General features: G+C 38.3%; 1 protein-coding gene across 2 annotated transcripts in view; it reads right to left on the minus strand.

Annotated features, from left to right (window-relative positions):
• LOC130729471 (E3 ubiquitin-protein ligase BRE1-like 1) overlaps positions 1 to 21795 on the minus strand; it is a 41884-nt gene extending 20089 nt beyond the window's left edge. For both annotated transcript variants that reach the window (XR_009016003.1, XM_057581249.1), the window contains exons 1-11: positions 21313 to 21795; positions 20481 to 20642; positions 20275 to 20359; positions 14765 to 14992; positions 14514 to 14675; positions 4344 to 4537; positions 4170 to 4253; positions 3907 to 4026; positions 3610 to 3796; positions 3370 to 3530; positions 3215 to 3286 (exon numbers count right to left, since the gene is read on the minus strand). Coding sequence is in view for 1 of the 2 variants with exons in the window: in XM_057581249.1 (XP_057437232.1) it covers positions 3215 to 3286; positions 3370 to 3530; positions 3610 to 3796; positions 3907 to 4026; positions 4170 to 4253; positions 4344 to 4537; positions 14514 to 14675; positions 14765 to 14992; positions 20275 to 20359; positions 20481 to 20642; positions 21313 to 21432 (1575 nt within the window). In the remaining variant the exon portion in view is untranslated. The remainder of the gene's footprint in view (positions 1 to 3214; positions 3287 to 3369; positions 3531 to 3609; positions 3797 to 3906; positions 4027 to 4169; positions 4254 to 4343; positions 4538 to 14513; positions 14676 to 14764; positions 14993 to 20274; positions 20360 to 20480; positions 20643 to 21312) is intronic.
• Between the last annotated feature and the right edge of the window lie 296 nt (positions 21796 to 22091).

The raw sequence follows: 22091 nt of genomic DNA on the forward strand, positions 1-22091 counted from the left end.
TTTCCTTGGCTGTGACTAAGAAGTGGCATATTCATCAGCTGGATGTTAATAATGCCTTCCTCAATGGTGCTCTTGAGGAAGAAGTCTACATGGTTCAGCCACCAGGATTTCAGAATGCTGACAAGTCCTTAGTTTGCAAGCTAAATAAGGCACTTTATGGCCTCAAACAGGCCCCAAGGGCCTGGTTTGAGAGGCTTAAGACAGCCTTAGTCAAGTTTGGGTTCAAGCCAAGTTGCTGTGATCCTTCTCTATTCACCTTTCATACTAGTTCCTGCTGCATTTATGTCCTAGTCTATGTTGATGATATCATCATCACTGGTAGCTCCTTGACATTGGTTCAGAAAATTGTTCAGAATTTGAACTCAGAATTCTCACTCAAGCAGCTGGGTAAGTTGGATTATTTTCTAGGGGTTCAGGTGCATCATTTACAAAATGGATCCTTGCTTCTCACTCAATCTAAATACATTGGAGATTTATTGGAGAGAGCAGATATGGCAGAAGCTAAAGGTATCTCCACTCCTATGGTTGGTGGTGCTAGACTTAGTAAATATGGTCTGATTACTTTGATAAGCCAACACTCTATAGGTCTATTGTTGGGGCATTGCAGTATGCAACTCTAACCAGACCTGAGATCAGTTTCTCTGTGAATAAAGTGTGTCAATTTCTCAGCCAGCCTTTAGAGGAGCACTGGAAAGCTGTCAAACGGATTCTCAGATATCTTAAGGCAACCAGTCATCATGGTTTGTTGATCAACCCTTGTTCTCTTTCTCAACCAGTCCCTCTTGTTGCCTTCTGTGATGCTGATTGGGGATCAGATCCTGATGATAGGCAATCAACCTCTGGTTCTTGTGTATTTTTTGGTCCAAACTTAGTGTCTTGGTGCTCCAAGAAACAGACCCTGGTTGCAAGGTCCAGTACAGAAGCTGAATACAGGAGTCTGGCCAACACTTCTGCAGAACTTCTATGGGTTCAGTCTCTTCTCCAGGAGCTACACATTCCCTTCCAAACACCAAAGATCTACTGTGACAACATGGGGGCAGTAGCTCTGACCCATAATCCTGTTTTGCACACTCGGACTAAGCATATGGAATTAGATATTTTCTTTGTTAGAGAGAAGGTTCTCAACAAGTCACTGTTTGTGACTCACATTCCTTCAGTTGATCAGCTAGCAGACATTTTTACAAAGCCTCTTTCTCCTACCCGGTTTGAAGCCTTAAGGGACAAACTCAATGTGTTTGAGAAATTTCTTTCTCAACCACCTTGAGTTTGAGGGGGTCTATTAGAGTATAAGGCAGTTAAACTCAATGTTTGTTATGAGTTTGTTATAGTTAGTTGCGGTTAGTTGTTAACCCTGGTTAGCCAGCTGTCAACTCTAGTTAGTTCAGTTAGAACTATGGTTAGTCTAGATAGCTTGTTTAGCAAGCTACTCTCTCAAGTATAAATACTGAGACTCACTCTTGTAATCATACCTTTGATACAATGATAATTTCTATTCAGTTTTTCAGTTTCTGCTTAGGTTTTCAACAATAAGTGCATAGTAAATCATTTTTATTTGTATTGATAAAGCCAGAGATATCAATAACATAAGTATACTTTTTAACCTCCTTTCTAAAACAAATTACTTTACCACCTCATATTTATATTTAGGCCCGTGGTAATGTATGACAAGAACAAGTTGTTCAACAGACCATAAACAATGACTTAAGGAAGACAAGTCAGAACACTAAATACACAGCAATTTCAAGTGGGTTGAAGTCAAAGCATATAAGCCAACATGAATATACATGGAGTTTCTTGTAACTGCCAAGACATATGGCCGCAAGGGAGAGAAAGAAGTTGCAGAACTCTGTTAGAGTAAATGTTAAAAAGCTGTTAGGGAAAGATGGAAGGAAGGCAGAATTGCATAGCAAATGTACTGGTGGGGCTGGCTTCTCCAAAGGTCCGTAATTGTTTGAAACTAAAAGAATAGAGTTTGGTGATAAATTTCTGGATTAGTGGCAGTGAGCTTCTTTTATGTATAACTATGATGTCATCAACATAGACCAATTTCTATATGGTGTTTCTAGCACCTAACTGAACAAATAGAGAAGGATCGCACTTTGGTAGAAACTGGGTAACCAATTGAAACCAGTGAGCCAATAGGAGCCTAGACGTGCAGCAAATAAACTGAGATCACACAATATAAAAACCTTCCTTAACTTTTCTACATTACAACTAAAACTGACTTGAAATCTACAAAAGTATGTGAATTGAAGAAATTGTGGAAACCTCCCATAGTTGCCACGAATTCACACACCCAACAAACTCTGAAAAGATAATCAGAATGTCGCTACCAAAGCAAAGAGAACAGAAGCTGATATTACTGCTAACAAGTCAGCTATGAATAACTACTGATCTCTGAGAACTGCTGTTATGAATGATACTGAACTCGAAGACACAAGTCCTTGATCAAACAGAAGCAGTAAGAAATAGTTATAGTTAGATGCAGTCTCTAACTGCCATTAATTGGGTAACCAATCCCTCCACTCTAAATGGCTAACTATTTAATACACTTATGGATTTCATTTAACAGCATAATTCTTGTGTGTTGCTTAGATCACACTTCAGCACAGCATACAGACAGTGAGAGCTAAGTTATCATTACTATAACATGTATTATTCATTTAATTTTGTTCTTGTGTCCGAGATTTCCAGCATTGACTTCTGGTGTAAGATGCTAGGTCATGTTTTCTTATCCAAAAAATAAGCTCTTAATAGAAACCTACGTAGTCCTCTAATGAAGAGAACATTTGTTCTTATGCTTAACCCAATCCCTTAATATAACATATAAGTAAAATGACGCCTTGTAGGACAGGAGATCCAGATTGTGCTTTGCTGGCTTTACATTACGGCTAATAATGGATCATTTATCAAAATTACAAATAGGTCAACAAATATTAAATTTCTGCCATCAAATGAGACCTCCAAATCACACCAAACAGGTTCTTGGTGCAAAGAAAAAACACCCTTGACACATTGCTATAAAAAACATGCTTTATAGTAGTATCTTTATCTATGCTGTTTTTTCACAAACTGACATCTATTCCCTGAGGAACTTCCAAAAAGACATCAAATATGCTTTACAATAGAGCACAAATTGAAAGAGACAAGTTTAAAGAACCAGATAAACCCAGTGTAGTTGATGTTTCCCAAATACCAAAGACAAATAACATACCATAGCATGTAGCTTCTTTATCTCAGCTAGTTGACCAGTAGACTTAACCGATAATAGATCACATTCTTTTACCTGTTATATAAAAACAGAAACATTTCAGGGACTGTGATTTTATGCTGCAAAAATGCACAGTTCATTTAAGCAAATACACCAACCTTCCTGTCAAGAATACTAGAAATAGACTGCACATCCGCACGCAGAGAATGGATATCTGAAGCTGATTCTTTATACTTACTTAGTTGACTTTGCATAGATCCCATTTCCTCAGGAAATGAAGAAAGCAGAGATTTAAATTCTGCAATAATTTGTTTCCTTCCTGAAGCAAAAGCAAATGATCACTATTATAAAACCATGAAACAATCAGATAGCTCATTTTAATAGGGCGGAAACCCAACCTGGTTCTCTTGCTTCCTCTTTCAGCTTATTTTCAATCAAATTTCTCGCATCTATCTTATTTTGTATCTCGGAGCGTATATCAGCCACTCTCAAGTCAGAAACTGCTACAGGTCTTTGAAAAGTATCTGCTAAGTCATTTTTAATGTACCACTCCCTCTCCCTCCAAGCAAGATTATCCTTCTCAACCTACAAGTATACAGCGTAATCCAGGGAGAGGGATGTTATCGTCAGAAATACATCACAGCAAATAGGACCACGATGAAAAGGCACAAATGAAACTACCAACCAGTTACAACCTGTACTTTCTCATATAAGGCCTGATACTCCCGAACTTCTGATTTTGATTTTTCTATCTGATCTCTAACCAATTGGTAAGCATTGGAAGAGGTAATGCACTTCAAATTCTTCAATGAGTTCTGATGTAATTGTTCTAGGTCAAAAACTATACTGCAATAGAAAAGGAAGATGCCCCACATGCACAGACACAGACAAATGCATCGTAGAACTTGAACAATAGTAGAGTTACAGGGATAAAGCTTGGATATTGATGAAATCAAACCTGTAGATCACACAACTGCTGTAATATTCTTATTCTTTCCTCATGAAGAGTTTTCAGTTCCACTAATCGAGTTGAGCCTTGGTCCTAACAAACTCAACAATTAAGATAAAATATCCTCTAAATTATAAAACTAAATCAAAGAATGCAAAAAAGATTAATAATAATAATAATTACCAATAGCTCCTTCAGAGTAGATTCCATATCTTGCAAATCCTTTTGCTTGTCTCTGATCTTATCGTTGGGAGTCTGAGCATTTCCAACATTTAACACAGGGAGAACTACCCCTTTTGCTGCATCCCTCTCTTCCTTCAGCGTTGCAAGTTTGTGATTGCTTTCTTCCAACTCTGCAATCGTGCTTTCTAGTTCCCCTAAATAAATCAATGAGTGCAAGACAAATAAATTGTATATCCAAGCTTCAAAGCATAAATCAGATGACAATTAGGAGCAGATCTATTTTTCTACTCTTTTCCTCAGCCATTTGGAGGGAGAGCAATGGAATAAAAATAGATTAAATGCTTAACTCATGTCCAGAACAACTAAATTATATACATCTCTGTCAATGCAACAAAACAAGACAAAAATGTGGATGAACGCATCTTCAGAGATAAAGATTGAAGACAATAAACAGCAAAGTAGACCAACCTACACAGCAGCTGCGAAGTTGACCAGATACAAAAGCAATAATACATCACATAAATATAACATCTACGGCTTATATAACCCTAAACAGCTATGAATAGAAAATAACTGAAATATATAAAGAAAGCAATAATAAAAAAGGTTAAATATGTTCCAGGTCCCTGTAATATAAGCTGCATCTAAATTGGTCCCTAGAAAAAACTTTCAAACCATTTAGTCCCTTCCAATTGTTTTTTATTTTAATTAAGTACAAGTGATGTCATGGTGCTTACATGGCCAGACTTTTGCCCAATCAACCAGAGCGCGTGGTAGGCCTAGTCAGATTAGGACTGTACACTTGTACTTTTTACATAAGTTTTGGTCCTTCAAATGCTTTTAATCACTTTTGGTCCTTCTCTTCCCTCTTTTTCATCCCACCACCCAAACCGTCCCCCACCACCGCACAGGACCACCATCTTAAACCAGGCCCAGCCACCAGTGTCCACACCACCGCACAGACGACTGCGGCCAGCCCCAAATCCACCCCTTTACCACCGCAAGACACCCGCTGGCCATCAAACCCCAACCAGAATTCTGATTGTGCAATCTATTGGATCCCAATGTCACAACTCAGCACCAGGTATCAGAAACAGAAAAGGAAAGCTCAAAACTTAATCGTACTTGAAAATCTATTCTCCTTCGGACAAATTACTGAAAACTTAGTCCACAACTTGACCCACCAAGGTAACAACCTCATCAACAACGCAAATTTTCGCTGATACTGAAAGGGGAAGCCCAAAAAATCAAACCTTGGGTATCAAACCAACATTTCCTCAACAAAGGGGATGGCCAAAACTTTACCAGTTGGTGCAAGAGAAAGATTTCCATACGGAGCTCGAGAAATATAAGACAGTGCAGCTACTTTTACAGTTTTGCTTGAAACCGTGGCTGGAACATGGTTGGGATTGCTGGGGTTTTGAGGGGAGGGTTTTGTGGCTGATTGAAAACGGTGGTTCTTGTGGTGGGTTGGAGCTGGTCGCAGTGGGCTGTGCAAAGGTCTGGCGTGGTTGCTGGTGGCTGGGACTGTTTGAAGACAGTGGTTCTGGGTGGTGGTGGGGAAAGGTTTGGTGAAGTGGGGGATGGTAGTTTGGGTGGTGGCTAGGAGGTAGTTGTGGAAGTGGGTGATGGTTGGGAAGAGAAGGACCAAATGTGACTAGAAAAAATTTGAAGGAACAAAACTGATTAAAGACGTCAACAGTCCTAATCTGACTAAGCCTGCCACGTGGGCTGGTGATTGGGCAATAATCTGGCCATGTAAGCACCAAGACATCACTTGTCCTTATTTCATGAAAAACAATTTTCAGGGACCAAAAGCTTTGAAAAAAAATTCCAGGGACCAATTTAGATGCGACCCTATATCACAGAGACCTGAAACATATTTAAACCTAATAAAAAGTATGCCCAACTCAAGTTATGGTTTGTTCCTACCCATACAAACATTCTATTTATTAAGTTCTAATCAAATATGATTGGATCACATGGAACCATTTATCAAGAGAGCAATTCAATTCTATTAACACCAATACCAAATCTTATTCTCTATACTTTGTTAAATCTCTCCACATTTTGGGAGCCAAATTAATTTATTTTCATATAAATTTCGAAGTACATATTTTTCCTCCCGATATGAATTTTGATTATTTTCCAAATTCCTCAAATGTAAATTTTTCAAATTTCATTCCTTAGGTATTGTACTAATTCTGCTTCAATTTCTTTCCTATGAATATTTCTCTAACATGTGATGTATGAAGGCCGACTCCTAGCACAATTCCAAAAGAATATGAACTCCTAAATTTGACAAGGAGAAGAAATAGTTCAATGATTCCAATGAAACTGAAATTCTTCCCTAATTATGTTATCCTAATGTCACTTTAGTGTAGTTTCCCAAATTATATCCAATTACTTCTTTAAGTCAGTTACACGAATTATTAGAGTACATTGTATGAATGTGTACAGAGTTACACTTTAGTAGTTGCTGACTGTACTAACAGTCAGCACTAGGGTTGTTATAATGAGCTGGCAATTCAGTTAGGCTATGCGGTTATGCTTAGCTGTCAACTGAGTCAGTTAGATGCTTAGCTGTCAACTGAGTCAGTTAGAGTTTGAGTTTGTTAAGCTTGTTGAACAAGCTATAGAGTTCTATATAAGTTGTAATCAGTCTCTTGTATCATTAGCTTTTCAATCATCAATGATAAACACTTTTTACAATTCTGAGTTTCTCTAACATGGTATCAAGAGCCTTCTACGATCCTTGAGATCCTTTTCTGATTTTTCTTCTCTTCTTCATCATCATGGCTGATGAAGTTCATGCAGATCATGCTTCTGCAATTCCTATGCCAGTTCCGGTTGCTGTTGCTCAATCACAGTTGAGTTCTTCTACATTGGTTCACAAGCTCACGCTGAAGCTTGATGACTCCAATTTTCTCTCCTGGAAGCAACACGTTGAAGGCATTATTCGTACACATAGGTTACAGAGTTATCTTGTTCATCCAGAGATTCCACCGCGGTTTCTCAGTGAGCAAGATCGTGAGAATGCAGTCGAGAATCCTGCATATCAGGTTTGGGAGCAGCAGGATTCAGCGTTGTTCACGTGGCTTCTCTCTTCACTCTCGCCTTCTGTGCTTCCAACTGTGGTGAATTGCAAGCAGTCGTGGGAAGTGTGGCAAGCTGTGCTTGATTTCTTTCAGGCTCAGACGATTGCGCAATCAACACAGCTTCGATCTGAATTGCGAACCATTACCAAAGGATCGAAGAGTTCATCTGATTTTCTCAAACGCATCAAGTCGATCGTGAACGCTCTTGTCACGATTGGCGACCCGATCTCGTATCGCGAGCACTTGGAAGCGATCTTTGATGGTTTGCCAGATGATTATAGCTCTCTGATGACGATTGTTTACAATCGCGATCAACCTTGCTCGATCTCGCAGGTTGAAGCGATGATCATCGCGCATGAAGCGCGTTTGGAACGCACGCGTGTGCGTCAGATGCAAGCTTCGTCTCCAGCGGCGTTTCTCGCTCATGCATCTGCGCCACCACCGTCGCCTCAGGTTGCGCCACCACCGGCGACACCTATTGCACCACCTCCGACGACAGTTGCGCCTCCACCGCCGGTGCACTCAGAGGTCAACTACGCTGCTAGTAGCGTTGACTCGTCAGGATCTGATGATCGCAATCGCTCCAGTGACTCACGCGGTTATGGCGGCGATCGTGGTGGCTACAATAACTACGGTGGACGTGGTGGTCGTTCCAATCGTGGTGGACGTGGCGGCGATCGTTCCGTTCAATGTCAGATCTGCCACAAGTATGGCCATGACGCAAGCATCTGTTATCATCATGGTAGTTCTTCTCCTTCTGCGTCTCCTTCACACAGTGGTGTTCTACCACAGGCTGCCTTAGCCTCACTTCTTGGTTTCAATCCTAATTTTGGCATGCTACCACAGTTTGGTTACTCTCCTTTCAGAGGCATGTCTCAGTTTGGTTCCCCTGCACAGTTTGGAGTTCCGTTTACTGGAGCAGGATTTAGTGCTGGTTTTACCTATCCTTCAAGTGCTATGATGTATCCTACTGCACCTGCCTCTCTTCCCTTTGGCATGTTTCCTCGTGCTTCTGCTCCACATCCTCGAGCACCACAGGCGTTGCTCACAGGACCAACATCTTCTGCTTCTAACCTTGGCACTTGGTTTCCAGACTCAGGAGCAACACATCATGTCACTCATGATGCCTCTGCAGTTTCAGATAGTGTGTCTGTGGCTGGTAGTGATCAAATCCTGATGGGAAATGGTAAAGGTTTGGCTATAAAATCTGTTGGTTCTGCCTCTTTTCCTTCTCCTTATCACACACAAACCACTCTTACTCTTAAAAACTTGTTGTTAGTGCCTGATATAACCAAAAACCTTGTGAGTGTTAGCAAATTTGCACAGGACAATGGAGTTTTCTTTGAGTTTCACCCTTTTCATTGTGTTGTTAAATCACAGGACACTTCTAGAGTTCTTCTTCGTGGCTCACTTGGCAAGGATGGCCTGTACTCCTTTGATGGCATGCACTCTTCCACATTTCTCAAGAATTCTCTTCCTGTTCAGTTTCCTTCTGATTTTGCTGTTTCCAAGAATAATTCTGATGTATCAAGTCCTAGTGACTCTGCTTTTAGTATTGTACCTAGCCAAAGTTCTTATGACTTATGGCATAATAGATTAGGGCATCCTCATCATGAGGCTCTGCACAATGCATTGTCCACTTGTAAGATTCCAATTCCTAATAAATCAAAATTTCATGTTTGTCATTCTTGTTGTGTTGCTAAGTCTCATCGTTTACCATCCTCATCTTCTACTACTAGTTATTCTACACCCTTGGAATTAATTTTTACTGATCTTTGGGGTCCTGCATCGGTTGAAAGCACTTCTGGTTGCCTTTATTTTCTAACTTGTGTAGATGCCTACTCTAGGTTTACTTGGATATATCCAATTAAGAAAAAGTCAGAAACCAGCTCAGTTTTTCTTCAATTCCAGGCAATGGCTGAGTTAAAATTTGGTACAAAACTGAAATCAGTACAAACTGATGGAGGTACAGAGTTTAAGCCTCTCATTCCTCACTTTGTCAAAACAGGTATAGATCATAGAATTACATGTCCTCACACACACCATCAAAATGGAAGTGTGGAAAGAAAACATCGTCATATAGTGGAAACTGGTTTGTCATTACTAGCTTGTGCTAACATGCCTTCCCAATATTGGGATCATGCTTTCCTTACAGCTGTCTTTCTCATCAATAGGCTTCCAACACCAGTTTTGAGTAATCTCAGCCCTTATCACAAACTGTTTAAAGTTCCAGCTGATTACTCTATCTTGAGAGTGTTTGGAAGTGCATGCTATCCTCACTTGAGGCCCTATAATTCTTCCAAGTTAGAGCTCAGGTCTAGAGAGTGTGTGTTCCTTGGTTACTCTTCTTCTCATCAAGGATACAAATGTCTAGATAGTGATGGAAAGATTTATATTTCCAAAGATGTAAAATTCAATGAATTCAGATTTCCTTACACTACATTGTTTCCTTCCTCTGTATCTGACTCTTTTTCTTTGGGAATTTCTTCTTGTATACCACTGGTCCCACATGGTCACACACTGGCTCCTCTCCAAGAGCAGCAACATTCTGCTCCAGTGGTTCCTTCTCCTCAGCCAGGTACACCTGTTTCTGCAGTTGGGTCTACTGCGTCTGTTGAGACCATGCCCTCTTTGCAGACTACTTCAGGTGCTTCTCCAGCTGTTCAAGGCACTCCTACTTCCTCAGGGTCCATATTTCAGCAACCAGCAGCTGTTATTTCTCAGGGAAATGTTCATCCCATGCAGACTAGAGCTAAGTCAGGGATTGTGTTACCTAGGCTTCACCCTACATTGCTTCTTACACAAGCTGAACCTACAACAACTAAGCAGGCTTTGAAGGATCCTAAATGGCTTCAGGCTATGCAAGCTGAGTATGATGCTCTCCTTGCTAACAACACATGGACCCTTGTTCCTCTTCCTTCCAATAGAAGGGCAATTGGTTGCAAATGGGTGTTTAGGGTGAAAGAAAATCCAGATGGTTCTGTCAATAGGTATAAAGCTAGGCTAGTGGCCAAGGGGTATGATCAAGTGCATGGTTTTGATTATGCTGAAACCTTCTCACCAGTTGTAAAGCCAGTCACAATCAGGCTTATTCTTTCCTTGGCTGTTACTAAACATTGGCATATTCACCAACTTGATGTGAATAATGCCTTCCTTCATGGTGCCCTTCAAGAAGAAGTTTATATGGTACAACCACCAGGTTTTCAGCAAGAAGATAAGCAGCTGGTTTGCAAGCTTAATAAAGCTTTGTATGGTCTCAAACAAGCTCCAAGGGCTTGGTTTGAGAAATTGAGGGCTGCTTTGGTCAGAAATGGTTTCAAACCTAGCTGTTGTGATCCCTCTCTCTTCACTCTCCACACAGCAACAGATTGTGTTTATGTCCTAGTCTATGTTGATGATATAATCATCACTGGGAATTCTCTTTCACTGGTTCAACAAATTGTTACTAAACTTGATTCAGAATTTGCTTTAAAGCAATTGGGCAAGTTGGATTATTTTCTTGGTGTACAAGTCCAACATCTTCAGGATAGATCTCTTCTTTTAACTCAGTCCAAGTATATTGGTGATTTGCTGGAAAGGGCAGATATGGCTGATGCTAAGGGGATCTCAACACCAATGGTTAGTGGTGCAAAACTAAGTAAATTTGGTGCAGATTATTTTGAAAATCCAACTCTTTACAGATCTATAGTTGGGGCATTGCAGTATGCTACCTTGACTAGGCCAGAAATTAGCTACTCAGTTAATAAAGTCTGCCAGTTTCTTAGTCAACCTCTGGAAGAACATTGGAAGGCAGTAAAAAGGATTCTTAGGTATCTCAAAGGGACTATTCATCATGGTTTACACATTAGGCCCTGTTCTCTATCTTCACTAGTGTCTTTGGAGGCTTTTTGTGATGCTGATTGGGGCTCAGATCCTGATGATAGGAGGTCCACTTCCGGATCTTGTATTTTCTTTGGTCCTAACTTGGTTTCATGGGCTTCCAAGAAACAAACTCTAGTAGCTCGTTCTAGCACTGAGGCAGAGTACAGAAGTCTGGCCAATACATCTGCAGAATTGCTTTGGATTCAATCCTTACTTCATGAGCTTCATGTTCCATTTTCTACTCCAAGAATTTACTGTGATAATATGGGAGCAGTGGCCTTAACTCATAATCCTGTGTTGCACACCCGCACCAAGCATATGGAACTTGATATCTTCTTTGTCAGGGAAAAAGTTCTCAATAATTCTCTTCATGTGCAGCATGTGCCTTCTATTGATCAGCTTGCTGATATATTCACCAAGGCTCTTTCTCCTACTCGTTTTGAGGCTCTTAGAAACAAACTCAATGTGTGTGAGAAACTGGTTTCCCACCCACCTTGAGTTTGCGGGAGGATATTAGAGTACATTGTATGAATGTGTACAGAGTTACACTTTAGTAGTTGCTGACTGTACTAACAGTCAGCACTAGGGTTGTTATAATGAGCTGGCAATTCAGTTAGGCTATGCGGTTATGCTTAGCTGTCAACTGAGTCAGTTAGATGCTTAGCTGTCAACTGAGTCAGTTAGAGTTTGAGTTTGTTAAGCTTGTTGAACAAGCTATAGAGTTCTATATAAGTTGTAATCAGTCTCTTGTATCATTAGCTTTTCAATCATCAATGATAAACACTTTTTACAATTCTGAGTTTCTCTAACACGAATAAATGTAAATTTTATAATAGAACCAAAACTAGAATACTAACGGGCAAACCAGGTGCTAATGCTATAAAGCTACCGCTAAGCGCGAGGTCCAGGGAGGGGCTGGACCCACTTTGTGGATCTAATATAGGCAGCCTTACCTTGCATTTTTGCAAGAGGCTGATTCCACAGCTTGAACCTGTGACCGCAAAGTCACATGGCAGCAACCATACCGTTGCGCCGAGGCTCACCCTCCAGATGCGTTATGAATGTGTTATAAGAACCTCACAATCGAAGAACTACAGTCCATTTAAATGGCCAGAATCATTCAATTCAAACAGATAGTATCAGCGGTCAGCCGGTCACAAGTCACAACTGCAGCTGTTCCGCCAATTGATCTCAGTTCGTACGATCTGCGATACGTTTCCCAATGTTAAGTCTAGTGCCATTGAAATCTCAATAGATCTAAAGATCACCCTTTATTTATATACCTTCTCACGGTGCAGATATTGTGCAACGAATCTCAAATTAGATAAGAACAACCACCATGATCAACGAAGGCTTGTAAGGAAGGCAGGTAATAAACTATGCTTATGAAGATTTTACACAAGAATATTAAGAGGTTTAGGGAATGCAAGGGAACAGAAGAAGCTTACCCTGGTAAAAATAGAAATATTATACAGAAAGGAAGGAATGCCGGAAGAAAATCCTATACTTACATCAAATATATATATATATATATGTGTACAAATTTATGTAAGTAACAACAGCTAGTTAGTTTTGCAGTGCAAGACTTCTGCCTTCCTTGGAACAATCATTTGGGTGTTCTTGATTGGCAATGGGTATGTCCTACTTTGCAACAATACCCCACATACTGCTCAAAGTTGTCTGCAAATTCCTCCACTGCCCAGTTTGCTTGAGAGATAATAGCAGCTCAAACGAATTTTGAACCATGGACGGTTGAAAGCGCCTAACAACTGCAAGTTTGAACTTTGAAAGCCTCCCACGTAAGTGCAGGATTGCACCTTTCCCACCATTGGAACCAACTCAAAGCTTTTCCCTCCATAGCAACCATGGTTGTTTGCATTCTTTCCTCATCCGTGACCCCTTTAAAGTTTAAACTGAAATAACATTCCAGTTTATGGGTCCAGCCAAATGCATCTTCCCCAGCGAATATTGGGATTTCCAGTTTGCACCAATGTTCACGCCCCTAATCCCCTGAGTCTTCACCTCTATCTACTTTGGGAATTTCACCCTGCCTCAGGCCCAGTTTGGCAGCGATCGCAGCAAGAAGTACTTCGTTTTCCTTGGTCCTGGCTTCATTCAATTCTATTCGAGTTAGCATCTCCTTCGTCCTCTTAGTCCAATCTTCAGAGTTTTGAGTCATACTTCTTGTTTGTACCATGCCCAGCCTCAGAATTTTCATGGTTCTTCAGGGCACTGGGGTGCTCTGATACCAGTGTTAGAACTGGTACCAAACAGAATAGAGAAACCGAACTAGTCTGGCCTAGCCAAACAGGTTCGCACCCTCCCTTAGGAAAAACAGAATTTCATCCCCATTAGGAAAAGCAGAGTCGTGACTCGTGAGTTGAGAGAGAAGGAAAACGGGAAACGTCTATTAGAAAAATATCGCTCTTGAGAAGAATTACAAACTGGACACCTATAGCCACCCACCAACTCCTAATTCTTCCCGAAAACCCCCCAATAGAGGCACAGCCACCTCTATATATACTTAACCCAAAACCCTAATAAAACATAATAAAATATTAAACTAATGCTGACTGGAAAATAAAGCATAATGCTGACTGGATAAATAAAGACAGAAAGCCCAAGGCTGTTTGGCTGAGAAATGTCAGCCTGTTTGGCTGGCGCACAACCTCTGTTTCAGCGCTAGCTAAGGCAACGCTTGCTTCTCTATCACGACGCCTCCTATAGACCTTAGTGACAGGAGGTTTAGGCTGAATTCTATCATCTTCTATGATTCATTATGAACGTATTGGTATTAACGAGGCAACCTTTTCTTTCTATGAAAATTTCTATAGTAAAATTAATATGCATCCAATTCCACATGTATAGTAGGCAGGGAACAACCATTCTTTATTCAAAGTGCTAATTAAGTAATTAACATCAAACAATTCAACCCCCAACCCAGCAGTCCCCCACCATAGAAAAGGGAAAAATCAAGTACACAAAGAGACAAAGGCATATCCGTACTTTACTGGCATTAGAATTCAGGTCTAACTCAACACCAGAAGCTAGCTCAAGGGGTGACGGTTGACCAGCCCTTTATACGGAGCACTTTTGAAATATACCTAATCAATTGGGTCTTAACAACAGGCATTCAACGTATTTTAATTTTGTACTTGAAACTCACTTGAAGATACCTCTACATCTTAAGATCACAATAGAGAAACTTTACCTTTTAATCGCTTAAGATCGGCTTTATTTTTGGCATCATGATCTTTCTGAAATTGTAACTCACTTGCCAAAGACTTGTGCTTCAAGTGAAGTTCACTGAACGCCAATCTCAGGTTCTTAACTTCCACCTCTAGATCAGCGGACAACTTCTGCCGACATGAAACTATAAACAGGCAGTGTGACTAAGTTGAGAAACTGCTCTGGAAAAAAAAAACTAACATTTAAAATAATATACAAGCACCCATAGCTTACCATCTCCTGGAAGCTTTTTCAGTAATGCAGTATGCAATCCATCCTTCATACCCCAAAGGTTATTAGTAGCTGTCACTACATTTTTTAAAATGCTTTTAGCTTTTTCAGCAGTAATTTCATTATGCTCTTCCATCTGGTTTGCAAAGCGATACGTGGAGGAACTTTCAGTTGCACCAGTTTGCATTAATCGGCTAAGAAAAACATCCTGAACAGTAGATGAACTACAATCTGGCAAATGAATCAAATGATCCTCATTAGCTAGTACGATTCCTCAACATAAAGACAATTAACAATGTTTTCAATGTAATATCAAAAAGAAAAAAACAGTAATTTAATCAAAGATTCAGTTGCTGGGATAAGTGACAAATACATTAATAACCAGAAGCAGGAAAAACGAAAAAAACATTATACCCTGCCCTAAGTTTCGACTTCCAAATAACAAAATAAATACTTCAAAGTCCAAACTGATAAAGAAATATGCAGCATTTTTAAAATGAGGGGGAGAATATCCATGACTCTGCTGTATATGAAACCATTTTAAAGCCTTAATTTGGAATACTATATTTTGATTGAGGAAAAGAAAATATAAATGAAGGAAAACCTTGACAATTTGAAATTTCTTCCCTCTGGAGGAATGGAAAATTGAAGAGGGAAAACTTGACCATAAAATTCCCAAACAGATTTCATAAAATTTTTCTTCAATTCAACTTATCGCAATTTTCTTTCTTTCAATCCAAAAATAGTAAACAAGAAGCAGCAATAGGGTAGAACACTTCCGGAATAAAATAACTCCATTGACTTAAAGGCAGCTACAGGCTTCTCCATAAAACCTCAAGAAAAGTTCACCATATTATCATTAAGTATCATGTACATATGAACCAAACAACCAAAAGAACAATGCACACCAAACAATGCACTTCATTCACAATTTCCAGTATTTAGAAAGAATATGTAAGTTATAGAAAGAACAATGCACACCAAACAATGCACTTCATTCACAATTTCCAGTATTTAGAAAGAATATGTAAGTTATAGACAATAACTTTGAACATAACGAATAACAAGCCACTTAACATTTTAGTATTTTACAGAAAAATTAATACACAAGAGAAAACTAGCAGTCAGAACAAAGCAAGACCTATAAGGAAACACATCTTTCCCTCCTTCTGCATAGTACTCTCACCAATCTTCCATTAGGATCACCAAGACACTAGGTTTCATAGCCCTTAAACACTCAACAGAAGGCATAAATATATTAGCGCCAAACACATGAATGGATAACTCTAATAATAATGCTTTGTTTAGCCTGAAAGGATGGAATGTTATATCAGATTTAATCGATCAAAGGACTCCTATATTTATTTGCTCTCACTTATTCTACACCCGCGCACACCACAATGAAATCTCATTATAACAACAACCAAAATCTTTTTCCCACTAAGAGGACTGGCCATGTTAAAGAACTGGGGAGAGACTAGAAAGAGAAAAAGTGATGTGCAAATCTGAAATGTGATTTGTTATTACTTATCATGATTACCACTAGCGCCATTATGTACATATATAGCCTGATGAGGCTTACTGCATAAGTAGCTAAAAGCTATCCGTCTTTAACTGAATGCAATCCGTTACAAACAGCTACTTACAACTTCACTCTAACTAACCTGATCAGTAACTTATTTCAGTCACAAACAGCTTAACAAACATACCCAGACTTAATACACTTCACTTTAGGCATGCAATGCTGACTTCTATAACACTCTAACAAGCTAAGTAGATAAAATGATGGCATAATGTCCTGTAACAAATCATGTCCAATGTCATACCATTTAAATCCAATTTATTCTTTTTATATATGTTGACCTATTACCAAGGAAATTCAATTTTAGTCTTCCACTACCTCTTACTTTAAGGTGATGGGTTACCATGCATTTGATCTACTTTTAGGGAAAGAGATAAGGTAGTTAGGATATTAGATCTAAATATTAGTTATTAGGGATTACTCTATGAGCTGTCAAGGTAGTTACAAGTTAGTTAGGATATTAGATTTAAATATTAGTCAATCCATTCTGTTATTGGGAATTATTTGTTATCCATTCTGTAATTAGGATGAAAGTTAGTTAGGGTAGGATGAACGTATTTAAATATTAGTCTGTTCAAGAGGAAAGAGGCAGTCAATATGATTTTGGGATTGATTCTCGGATACAAAATTCCTGAGTTAATAAAGGGACTTATAGGGAGAAGAAGGCATTTCCTTCTTGTTTCCATCGGCTATGATCTGTTTTATCCCTCTGTTTCTGGTTGGCTCACATTGGCTCCTAACACCTACCCTTTGGCAGGAATATACTGGTCTTCTCCATTTTACTTCTACTTAAATGAAATTGATGTGCTAGAAAATATTTTCCCCATAGCTCTAATCCTCTCTCAACTTTATATCTATCACCTATGACTATATCACGTGCGAAAAGAATGGAACGTGGCATCAGTCCTTGAATAACTTTGGTAAGTACATCAAGATTAAGGTAAAATGAGGGTCAAAGTTGAGCCCTTGCGCAATCCTAAAGGTATATAAGGAAGTCTTTCGAGACTCAACCTTTTGTTCTAACACTAGTCATAACTTCAGGACTTCTCCAAAACATTCCACACTATCTCTCTCTAGTCTCTATGCATCCTATTTATGTATTTTTTAAACCATAAAAATTGTGTGTAAATCTTACATGTTCCTATAAATCTCTCCATTAACCCTCATAGCAAGTATTTAGCTTCCAAGGCTGACCTCCTGTTATAAAATCAAATGATTACCTTATAGGACTCAGTTACCCTCGTCAATAGCTTCATAGAAGGGTTCTCGAGCTTAATCCCCTTTTATTTTGAAATTCTATCAATCCAAACAAAAATTGAATTGAAATTCCATTATTTTTCTGATATGCACTTGCAAATTTATACAGAAAGATACAAATTACTTTTCTACAATCTTGATTAATAAAAAATAGACATTCATACTACACACAATATGGAAGAAAATAATAAAGTTTCTTATTTTTTTATTAAGGGCATTTTGTTGTTTACACCAATTAGATTCTATTGCATATTGTAACCCATCCCAAGCACCAAAATAAAAATTGTCTTCCAAGTCATTTAATATCCAATTACTCCAGTTTATTAAAATATATATTTGTTTAATGGAAATCCCATTTTTGCATCGAAAGCAACCTTATGTGTTTGGAAGTCAATTGTAAATGAAATGAAGTAGAATGAAATAAAACATAGTTACCACTCCATTGTTTGGATATTTTTATAATGGAATGGGGAAAAAGGTTGATTCTATCACATACCACAAAATTGGAGAAGAAAAATAAGAATTTTGAATGCAATGGAATAAAAAAATTCCATCAAGTTCCATTCCATTTCAACCTGTTTAAACAATTCAAACAATGGAAACTAGTACCATCCTGTTCCATTTTCAGTCGAAGCCATCCATTTTTATCAATCCAAATATATTGAATCAGCAAAGTATGTCAGCATTAACAGCCTAGGGTAATTTGTACGGAATAAAGGAAGTAAGCCAAGTGACTTAGGTAAGAGGTTAGCATAAGATTAGGTGGCAATGCAGGAACCAGTTACTATGAACAGACTGAATTGATAGCTGACGATATGATGTAAATAGTGCCTGCCAAAAGATAACTTCTTGGTATGTGTTACAGGTTATATCTAAGATAGTATTTATAAGGAATCTTTCAAATGAAAAGGAAATAAATAGAGTCTTGCTTTTGAGTTGTTGGAAATTTAAATGAGGCACTTGGTGAGTCTTAAGAGAAAAATTGGTGGATATATACAGTAATATGATCACACAAAGAAACATTTAGATCCAAATATAGACTCATCCAAATTTAACTGAGAAAGGACATAACTAGAGCTCAAATCCAAAAAGGAATCAGGCTTCCCATTAATAGTAATACCAAACCAAGGATGATGCAGTAAAATCAAAGCAAATAATGACCTGGTAGGACTTAATTAGCAAAAAAATTAACTCACTAATAGAAAAAAAAATTAAGTCCAAATAGTCGAACCCCTAATAATGACAGCAAGAATAACAATGAAAATGAAGCATTTTGGCCTTTAATGAACTTCATAGCTAAGTTATTGACCTCATTAAAGTTCCAACAGGATTCCTACAATAAGACATGCAAACAATTGAGATCAAGAATTCGCTTTTGCAAAGCTATATTAGCTGTGCCATTGAACTAGTTTGTTTTGCTCCCACAAATTTGTTCTTCAAAATTTAAAGAAAGAACTTTTTGGCTGAAATTGAGAGAACAAAAAGGTAATACAAACATGTCCTAGGTCTTTAAATGCTCTGAAAATAATTATCAATCACAAAGCTTTAGTTGATACCTGAACTAAAAAAGCTGGAGCACAATTAGGGAGTAGAGATCACTTAGGACACCACTAGGTGGTTGGTTTTCCAGGAAAATTACGCAATATTTGGTTGGAGTTGGAAGGGAGGGATTCGTTAAGCTGTCTTGTTTGTTCAAACTTTCGAAGGGGAGGGATTCTCTAAGCTGCCTTGTTTGCTTCAAACTTTTGAAGGGAAGGGAAGGCGAATGGAAGGGACCAAAATCCCTCCTGGCTCAATTTTAGCTCCCTTACAAAATTAGGGGGTTTGGAAGGGAAATAAATCATGTGACTAACATATCTTAACTCATATTTTGAATCCCAAAATTGTTTTAAACGTAAGGACATGAAAACAAAATCCCTCCCATCCCCTCATGAACCAAACAAGCAGAGGGTTATTTACCTTTCATGAGAATTTGGGCCTGAACCTAATTCTACCCCAAAAGCTAGATAACGGGTGAGGATTTCCATACCCTTTGTAAGGATTGTTTTGGAATCTCTAGTCAATGTGGAACTTTTATACCCATCCACTTCTGTCGGCCAAACATGATAAGAATTAAACTCTCCCTTCCTTTGAACAAACACGGCAATAGTTTAGGACCTATCATTTTAGTCACTTATTAATGCTTAAACCAAAATTATTATTTGCATAAGAGATGCATGTTGCCCACTGAACAAAGAAAAACTCCTATCATTGGTATTTTTCTCTTTGCCTACTAACATAAATTAATATCAAAATGGCATGATACTTGAACGTCATACTTATGAAGGACCGCAATTAAGATCCCGAAAGAGAACTACATAACTAGTGTTTGCATTGATAATCTACGGTCTACACCCAAACAGGAAAACAAAATTGCTTCATGAAAAAGTTAATTTTACTATTATATAGATAGATTGAACTTGTTATCAATTGATGTTCCATAAATTCTATAAACCCACAACTTCAGATTTAATTTTTCAATCCTTCCCATCAAAAATAAAAATCCAGGCTCAGATATTAAAGGAACACAAAAAATACATTGTGTCAATGCATGCAAATAAACAAAGATTAAATCACATATTCTTGCATCAGGAAAACAAAAAGAAATTGATGGTCACAAGAAAATGATCCTCACCATTCATAACTGATGCAAATCTGGAATCTGATTTGCAGCTAGACTCTCGTGTGCCTTCAGAACTTGACTCTAAATCATTAACCATCTATGCACAGAACATAGACAATACCCCATATGTCATTGGGACAAATTAATAAAAGAATAAAAAAATAGTGTAATAATATAATATTACAGAAGGAAACAAAAATGAACTGGGAAGCAATTACCTGCTCCCAAGACTTCTTGACCACTGTTAAAGCAGAATCATATGAATGTTGACTCTCATTCAGTTGAGAAAGTTTATTCTCAAGAGCTGCATATTCTAACTTCTGGGTTTCCAATTTCTGTAAAAGCTTTTGATTTTGATACTGGAGTACAGCAATATCAAGCTGTAACATAAGAGAACGCATAAGTTCATATAGTAACAGTGACTTCTTCCTACCTGGTGAATCAGTAAATGAAATCCATATGATGTACTAAATACATGACACATTTTGTTTTTTATTGGTATTTATATAAATGCCATGCTCACATATGGCAATCGTCTTTTTTCAAGATTTGGGCCATTAAAGATAAGCATTAATTCATGAAGCAATGAAACTAAATCAGCATCGCCTGCATGTATTTAATTTTCTTTGCTAATCAAGGAATCAAATCAATCAATGAAGTTAAAGGATTTGCGGTGTTTGGACCAGTATAAGTACTACCTCCCAAATTAAGAGCAACAAAGCTAATATGAACCAGTTTACACATAAGTAGATTAAAAACCCTTTTTGTGTTTATCAAAGGACAAAGAACTGACCATTAGCCACTAGTTTAACAAACAAAAATGAGCAGTACAAAAGGGAAAAGTAAGTAATTTTCAGAATGATATTTTACTCATACAAATTTCTACAACCTTTATACATGATCCTATGTGTAACCAATGAAATTCACGCAGCAAACGACAATTATAAACTCATGGTCAGAAATCAACCAAAAAAACAGGAAAATATTCAACATTTGAAACTCAAGCTTCAGATATCAATAAACCATGGAAACAAACAAAAAATGGAATACCTTTTTGTCTTCAGAAATGGGCAAAAAGGGAAGCTTCTTGGCAGTTGCAGCAGCTGCAGGTGTAGGAGATAAGGAGCTAAAGTGACGCCGTTTTCTGTCTGAGTCACCCATACTCCCCATTGAAACCCTAGAAAACACACACTCCACTCATATCACAGAGATTCAATCCTTCATAATTTGCCCCAATTACCACCAAAACACAACCATAAACAAAAATTCAAAATCAAAGCCCAATCAAAACCCTAATTCAAACCCCTCCAGTGAACCCAAAACATTGAAAAAAATACAAAGAAGAAGAAGAAGAAAAATTTGAAGATTTTCTCGCTGTTTTCGTTCGTTTTCCTCTCTCTGTTACTTCGATAGCTAGTTGTGATGAACAGAGCATGAGAATTTCAATGTCTTAGTTCGTTCGTTCTTCTCTCTCTCTCTCTAGAAGTTCTCTGCATATTCTCTCTTTCGCTGAATGAATGGAACCCAAAGGTAGAGAGAGAAAATTGAAGGTGTTTTGTAATTTTCTTCGAGGTAATGGCTAAAGTGTAATTTCAGCTGGGTCTCGAGGGTGTTTTCGTAGTTGGGTCACGCGTGTGAGAAGTTACATACGTGCGTGGATAAATTACATGAGAGACTTAATTCTCATTTATCAATGTACAAGATAGTATGGTAGTGTTAAAACCTACTTTTAATTTATTTGTTAGTTAATAAATTCACAATACTCAGTGATTGAAGGAACAAGATGATGGTGGAGGGTCAGGTAGCACTGGTGTTGGAGGTTCGTGATA

This window comes from Lotus japonicus, chromosome 1 (assembly GCF_012489685.1).
Source record: "Lotus japonicus ecotype B-129 chromosome 1, LjGifu_v1.2".
NCBI lineage: Eukaryota > Viridiplantae > Streptophyta > Magnoliopsida > Fabales > Fabaceae > Lotus > Lotus japonicus.